The sequence below is a fragment of the Erinaceus europaeus genome, chromosome 11 (assembly GCF_950295315.1).
Source record: "Erinaceus europaeus chromosome 11, mEriEur2.1, whole genome shotgun sequence".
Lineage (NCBI taxonomy): Eukaryota > Metazoa > Chordata > Mammalia > Eulipotyphla > Erinaceidae > Erinaceus > Erinaceus europaeus.
Window position 1 is genome coordinate 43,328,788 of NC_080172.1, and position 8,204 is coordinate 43,336,991.

General features: G+C 36.1%; 1 protein-coding gene across 1 annotated transcript; it reads right to left on the bottom strand.

The window, feature by feature from the left end:
• Nucleotides 1-1,115: 1,115 nt before the first annotated feature.
• Nucleotides 1,116-7,982, bottom strand: UTS2 (urotensin 2). Its single transcript, XM_007533006.1, has 4 exons — nt 7,883-7,982; nt 4,852-4,962; nt 3,828-3,871; nt 1,116-1,235 (listed from the first exon to the last, which is right to left on the bottom strand). The coding sequence occupies exons 1-4, from the start codon at nt 7,980-7,982 to the stop codon at nt 1,116-1,118; spliced, it is 375 nt and encodes a 124-aa protein (XP_007533068.1).
• Between the last annotated feature and the right edge of the window lie 222 nt (nt 7,983-8,204).

Sequence of the window (8,204 nt, forward strand, 5' to 3'; positions counted from 1 at the left end):
TATTCCATTGTGTATATATAGCACGACTTGCTCAATCACTCATCTGTTGTTGGACACCTGGGTTGCTCCCAGGTTTTGGCTATTACAAATTGTGCTGCCGTGAACATAGGTATACACAAATCTTTTGGGATGGGTGTGTTTGGTTCCTTAGGATATATCCCCTGGAGAGGATATAGGGTCACAGGGTAGGTTTACTTTTAGCCTTTTGAGAATTCTCCAGATTGCTGTCCACAGGGGCTAGACCAATTGACATTCCCACCAGCAGTGCAGGAGGGTTCCTTTGTCCCCACATCCTTTCCAGCATTTGTTGCTGCTACCATTTCTAATGTATGACATTCTCACAGGAGTTAAATGGTATCTCATTGTTGTCTTGATTTACCGATTTCAGTCCTTCATCTCTAGCTAACCTTCACTTTAGAGATTTTTTTTTCAAACTCATATACTTATTTTTTTTTGAAAAGTAATAACTTATGCTGTCATTTTTAGGGGGTTGAGAGCATCATATAGGTAAGATAATATAGTTTAAATGATTTACTTTAAATTTTACACCTTTGACTATTTTTGTCCACCAGGATTATCAGTGGGCTTGGTACCTACAGGACTAATCCATCACTCCTGGCAGCCATTCCTCCCCTTTTTATTTGATAAAATAAATAAATTGAGAGAAGAGGAGGCTATATAGATGGAAAGAGAAAAAAAGACACTTACAACACTTCATCACTTCATTAGTGATGAAGCTTCTCCCTTGCAGGTGGAGACTGGGCTCTTGAACCTAGATCCTGACACATGTGTGTGCTCTACTGGATGTGCTGCCACCTAGTCCCTTCACCTCTGAATTTCCTCCTTAGTTTTAGCTTATATTTACCTATTATCTTTGTCTTTAACTATTCATAGAATTTGTTAAGGAGATATTGATGGAAATGGCAATTACTGACTTTCAGAATATAAGTAACACTACCACACGATATTTGCAAAACATAGAGTGTTTATTTTCCAAGTAATAATGAACAGAGTATGAGTTGCCTAGTTTTTCTTCTGTACTATTTTTCAATCAAGCATTTTATGCTAATTTCTAAGAAACTATTTCTAGGTTGACTATTAAGCATTCATTTACTTTAGACACAGTATTTCCAGAAGCATTCTGAAGGAGGTCCATTTTTCTTATATTGTTTTCTGATTCTGGCTAAAAGATGATTCAGTGAAGTGTTAGGATCTTGTCCAGAGGGAGCCTGAAACTAAAATAATAAACAGAAAAGTTATCAATTAGTTAAGAATCTTACAAACCAGGAATTTTTAGTCAAGACATATCTTTAAGGAGTATTCACTTCTGTGGAAATTAGCTATAGCAAAAGTTCAAAGTTCCTATAAGACTCCGGGTTACCTCTCCACACATTCACTATCAGTGGCTCATCTAGTTCATTTAGTCCTATGGTGTCCAGGATCTTTTTACCAAAACCACACTAACCTAAATCTATGTAAATAAGCCATCAGTTTTTATGTAAATAAGCAATAAGTTTTTTATCTTTGTAAAAAAAAACCTTTCATTTGTTTTGAAATTCACTCATTTAAGAACTCACCCTAAGTCTTCCTTTTATTCTAGAATTGTATGAGCAAATTCTGGTTACCTTTATGATTTCAGGGTCCTCAAACTTATCTTCCTAATGACTGGATTACATGTGACTATTCACATGTGAAAGTCAAACTATCCCCTTCTGGATGGTATGCCATCTTGGGACCTCAGGTGGTTTTTCCAGATTGTTTCTTTTTAGAAGAATTTAATGGCCCTTGTAATAATAAAAATATCTCTGGTTGAAACGTTTTGAAAATTTTTGGTTAAAGTTAACTACTATATCTCATGATTTCCTGGACAGCTTTTTCCCTTCCATTTTTTTATTTGTGATTTATACTGGGTTACAAAATTCTAAGATTACAGAGTATGGTTCCACATTGCACCCACTAACAAAATTCTTTGTCCCCATCCTTCCTCCTGGAGGTTTTAACAAGCTAATGTGCACAAAGAATTGTCATGATGGAAAAGGGCTAGGATATATTTTGGCTCTGTAGATTGATCCCTGGCATTGGTTCATCCTTTTAGGGAACATTAACATAGAAATTGTGGTGGTGGACCATACCACCCTGAACACGCCCGATCTCGTCTGATCTCGGAAGCTAAGCAAGGTCGGACCTGGTTAGTACTTGGATGGGAGAAATTGTGGTGGTGTGTATGGTGGGGGAGTGGTGGAGCAGAGATTGATAATCATTAAATGCAGATTTTTTATTATTTAATTGAGCTCTGTTAATTGTACAGCATTCTTGAAAGAGCCAGTCTAATTGAAAATAAGCAAGGGATTCCCCAATAAAGAAATTAAAAAAAAATAAGCAAGGGATCAAAATAAGTATTTCATCAAAGAAGATATATGTATGTCAACAGGCATAAGCAAGCTATTTATCATCACTAGGAAATACAAGTCAAAATCATGGTGGCATACCTACTGCAATGACTATTATTAAAAAGACAACAAATATTGAGAAGACAGAGAAAAACAACCCTTCATTCAGTGATGGGAATATAAATTGGCGTAACCATTATTAAAAACAGTATGAAGATTATTCCAAAAGCTAAGAAGATAAATACTATACAGTCCAGTTACTCTCTCTTATTATTTATCCAAATAGGGAAACAATAATTTATTCAAATAGGGAAACAGTAATTCAAAAAGATATGTATAATTCAAAAAGATATGTATATCGTGATATTACTGCAATATTCCTCAGCATCAGCAGTAAAACTAGATGTTGAAGTAATCTTAGTGTCCATACATATATGAGTGAATTAAAGAGGTCATATATATATATATATATGTGTGTGTGTGTGTGTGTGTGTGTGTGTATAGTGGGGTACTGCTCAGCTTTAAAAAAATGATTCTTTGCCATTTACAACAACATGAATGAACCTCAAGGATATTATAATTGAAATAGCAGAAAAAGACAAATGCCGTGTGATTTCATTCATATGGAATATGGAAAAGCACAACAAATATGCAAAGCAAAATAAAAACATACCCTTATATAGAACAGATTGTTAGTTGAAGGGCAGAGGGTTGGAAGGCAGGTGGAATGAGTAAAGAGATCATGGTAGTAAACTAGACCCTGGTAACCATGATGTGATCTATACAAATGTCAAATTTTGAAGTTGTGCACTGGAAACTTACACAATGGTATAAACCAATGTGATTTCAATACACATTTTAAAAACCCCATACTATTCCTTACCATCTGATGTTATTGTTCATTCCCTATCGCAGCCTTTCAACAGTACACATTTTTTTTTCCAAGTTCTGCTCTCTGTTGCATAAATTTCAGCTTGTTGTTAACATGCCATTCTTATACTTTGGCACTGCTGAAGTGCTTTTCAAACTTTAGTGTTAATATGAATTACTTGAGATCTTGTTAAGCCACAGATTTTGATTCAGTAGGTGCTAGAGAGGGGATTCTGCATATCTCCCAGACTTAATCCTCATGCCCATGTCCAGGGGCCACAGGTGAACGACAAATCACAAGTAGATGATAAACATGAAAGTACAGATCTGATTTACTATGTTATTCTCTTGCAACTTGTTTCTGTTGTTCTCACATTATATTTCAAGATTTGCACACACATTTACTTCAAAACTTGAAAAATGAATGATCTGTGATAACCCCAGGACAATTATTTTAAGGTGTGCTATCTACCAAGACTGCTTTTGTAGTTCATGAATTAATGATAACTCTAAAGGTACATAATACTCTCTCTTTTTTAAATCTAACTCATAAATACAGATACTTGCCTTTCTCTTGTTTCCTCTTGGGCTGAAAAAATTGATACTGGGATCTGGAAAGCAGAATTTTAAAATGTTTCATCAGATCTGTTTTCTCAGTTTTGTCCTTATTTAAAGCACACACAGTAAGACTTTACTAAATAATAGCTAGTTTATGACCTTTCTTCTCTCACACTGTGGTGTTAATTACTTGAGGGGTAGATATCCTCCTGCCCATGAAAATCACAGTTCAGTAAACTATCCAAAATACAGCATGTAAATGCCTTCCTACTAGTCAATGTCTATAAAATGTTCCATCTTTTTCCCATTGTGCCGGTGCTTAGAGGAATATAACTAAGGAGAAAAGGGTGAAGACATATTTTAATGATCTCTTTCTCCATGTTTGTGCTGAACATTTTAATTGAATGTATCACTGACTCTTCACAATGACCCTATGAGTTAATTTTTTTTGTTATTCTAGTTTATTGATTAAGAAACAGGAGTACAGGAAGATTAAATAATCTGTTCAAGATTTTAGCAACAGGAACCCAGCATTTAAAGTGACACCTATTGGAAATTTAGTTAATACCCTATTCCTCTCCTCTTTTGGAAATAAAAATTCAGACAGGAGAAGAATGTGCCTAGGTGCCAAGCAAAGTCTGATGCTGACCTGGAGCTGCCAAGAAAAATAAACAAAATGGCAGAGGGAGTTTTTGTGCCAGGAAGAGGGTAAGAAGTGGACTCAATTAATTTATTGATTTATGTAGCTCTTTAGATTTCAAAATAGGGCTTTCTTTACCTAGTATACTAGAACTCAGTAGCCACAAAAATCTGACAACAGAGGCTGGAAATAGCTGAACTGATAAGAGCACTGGCTTTTCATGACTGAGGTTTCTAGTTTGATCTCCAGCACTAAGTATATCAGAGTGGTACTCTGGTATCTCTCTCTCTCTCTCTTTCTCTCTCCTTTCTGACTCATATGAAATTACCAATGTCTGTGCCATATATAATAAAATAAATCAGGAAAGAACTTTGACAACACAAGTCATGCTACCTGCTTTCTTGAGACTGTTGCCCTGTCCTGCACCGAAGTCCTCTGACAGCATCTCTAGGAGAAAAGCTCTTTCTAGCTCATCCAAAGTTAACCTTGCATCTTCGTCAGGGGCTACACAGAAAAACGACAGGCAGTAAAGAGTAACTCATTATTTCTGTTCTTTATTGTCTTGGGGGTGAGGGTGTGCCAGGGACAATGAAGTAAGACTAGAAAATATGGAAATGCTAAGCTTGTGGTTTGACATAAGTAGTATTTTAACAGAGAAGCAAAAATGCTCTGGTCTCATCTGCAAGCCAGCAGAAGAGAAAAACAGAAGAATGGTTGTTCATCTAACTCTTTACCGCCTATGAGAACTGATCAGGCTGCTTCTCCACCTGGGAGAATGGTAAGAGCTGAGCCTCTGGGATCAACAAGTTCTTCCTCCACAACAGTGTCCACCGTTGTTCATTGCCTTTTGCTTTTAAATATGAGTGGTAAAATTAGAATGATAAGCTGGGAGATAGCTCCTCAAGTAGAAACAAACACTGTTATGCCTGAGGACTCAGGTTTGAGACCCTGTCAACACATAGAAGCACTATGCACAGCATCGGTGGGAACTACATGAATGGTGGTGTGATGCTGTGGTATCTCTCCTTTCTTTCTCTGACTCTATTTGAAATTAAAAGGAAAAGAACTTATTGAGGATCAGTGGAATGAAAGATACCTGAGACTGTCCTGACTTGTGACAAGTGGTGTGAAATGTGTGGAAAGTGTGTGAGGTATGTGGAGAGTGAAGAGGCAGCAAATCTGGCAGGAGCTGCTTTGCTGAGGCTGGAGGATCACACAATCCCCACCTGCTAGAGGCTTTCAAATACTTGGTTTCAACTTTGATTGAAAGCCAATAAGCATTATGTAAACATACACACAAACACACACACAGCCCTTCCTATGCCCTTCCAACATATTTCTGAAAAATATTGGTCAAAATTTGGTTATGTGTATGTGTTTATGTCACAGAGGACCACTGAACCAGAAACAAGCAAAGGAGAAAAAATTCTAAGGGAAAAGGTCCCCTGTTTGGAATTGGAATAAAACGGTGTACTCATTTCATCTAAGGTTTTTGAAGTCATTATAATGTGTCAGTTTTTTTAAGATGGTGGTAGTATCTCAATATTCATTCTGCATTTCATCTTGTGCTTTTCAATGTTCCTTTTAAAAGAGAAGAGACGCAATAAGGCTATCTTTTGATCTTTCAGACAAGAGTCAATTGTGAGCTCAGTAAGTGTAGAGTTGGACCAGTAATATGAATTGTCATTATATGAATGATAGTATATGAATAACAGTGCTTGACCATTATCAGAGCACTACTTGAAAGAAACTATAGAAACTAGAAATTATGATATCCATGACTTCAAGAAGTTTTTTCTTTATTTAAAAGTGCCTAAAATAACCCAAGACCAATCAAATCCATTTAAAATTACTATGGAGCATAATACTTAAGTGTCAACCTTTTTATTTCTGAAACTAAATGAAGAGGTAACAGCAAAAAAAAAATTAACAACAAAATAGTCTGCTTGACATATTTTTACAAAATGTAGCTAAGAGTTGAATGTAAGACATAAGTCAAAATGAAAAGATATATGTAGCTATAAGTCTATGATATCATTAGTTCCAACTTGTCACTTTTTGTTTTTAATAAGGTTTCTTCCTTCATATTACACATCAGATTATTACTTTTGACTCCAAGCCATTTTTATTTGTGATTAATAGTGGTTTTTAAAATCATACTATTACAGGTTAATACACACAGTGCCCACTACCAAGGTTTTGTGTCTTCCACCCTCCAAACAATAACCAACGTAGTTGTCACAAAGTCCTAGAAGTGATTTATTTACTCCTGTTTTGATTTGTTTCAGTTCTCTAGATTCTACATATGAGTGAAACCATCTTTCATCTCTTTTCACATGATTACTTTTTAACCTAAGATAAAATTTTTTGAAACAACCAAATTCTACATTTAACCTGTTGATTTAAAAAAAAAAAGTAATGATGTTTTAAATGTAGTGCAACTTTTAAATTGAAAAGCAAACTGCTGAATATGGGCCCCAGATCAAACTGGTGTGGTTGACAGTTAACAATATTTATATATTTCCCCCATATTTGGGAGCTATACTTTTCCATGATCCAGTTTTCTAGTCCTTTTTCTGACTATGACACCATCTCCCCAGACAATAACTTGAGTCCACCTGCTTATTAATATCAGGCTCAGGCAAAATCTAGTAAAGTTATGGGCCCATTGGAATACACCTAAAATAGACCTACTTGCTTTCTCCAAAACAGAGACCCCAAATCTTCATCTGCAATATTCTTGCCTTTAGGTTCAGTTAAAATTGTTGTTAGTCAACAATTTGTTCTGCTTTATATCTTAACTCCTTTTCAGCCACCAGGTTCCAGATGATACAATGATGCCAACCCGACTTCCTTGGGCTGAGGACCCCACTATGTGTCCTGGAGTCCCACCTCCCCAGATCCTTGCCCCACTAGAGAAAGAGAGAGACAGACTGGGAGTATGGCTCCACCTGTCAATGCCCATGTTTAGCAGAGAGGCAATTACAGAAGCCACCTTCTGCACCGCACAATGATCCTGAGTCCATACTCCCAGAGGGATAAAGAATAGAGAAGCTATCAAGGGAGGGGATTGGATATGGAGCTCTCTAGGGGTGGGCACTGTGTGGAAATGTACCCCTCTTATCCTATAGTCTTGTCAATATTTCCATTTTATAAATAAAAATTTAAAAAAAAACTTTAAAATGACCAAACGTTAGAATTATGTTTGTGACAGGAATTAAACAATGCAACTTTTCTCTTTTTTTTTGGAAAGAAAAAATAAAACTATCACTTAATATGAAAGATGCCGTAAGGATTCTTTAGTAGTATTTTCATAGATGAGAACAATAGTCTTTTAAATAAGAAATCTCATTTTTATCACTCGCAATGCATATAAGCCCCTTAAATATCTTCCATACTATCAAAAGGAAAAAAGTCATCTTACCAGAGAACTGTAAGGACTCTTGTTTTGAGTCAAGGACAGGAAGAGACAGGAGAGGACTAAAGAGTCCTATGAAGAGCCAACAGCAGACCAGATTATGCATGACTGGCAAGAGATGTAGGTCTTCCTTCCTGGCTTCTTTTGTCCAGAACTTCCAACTTACTCCTGCTCATTCTGTCATCAGCTGTTATATATATTATCCTGTGATCTCATATCATCACCCTCCAAAAATTAGATTTATTGGCTACAATGGCTGAAAGGCAATCACTTTGCATTGATGTAATTTTTCAAAGTAACAACTAATAGACCATAAATTTTCTGCCTC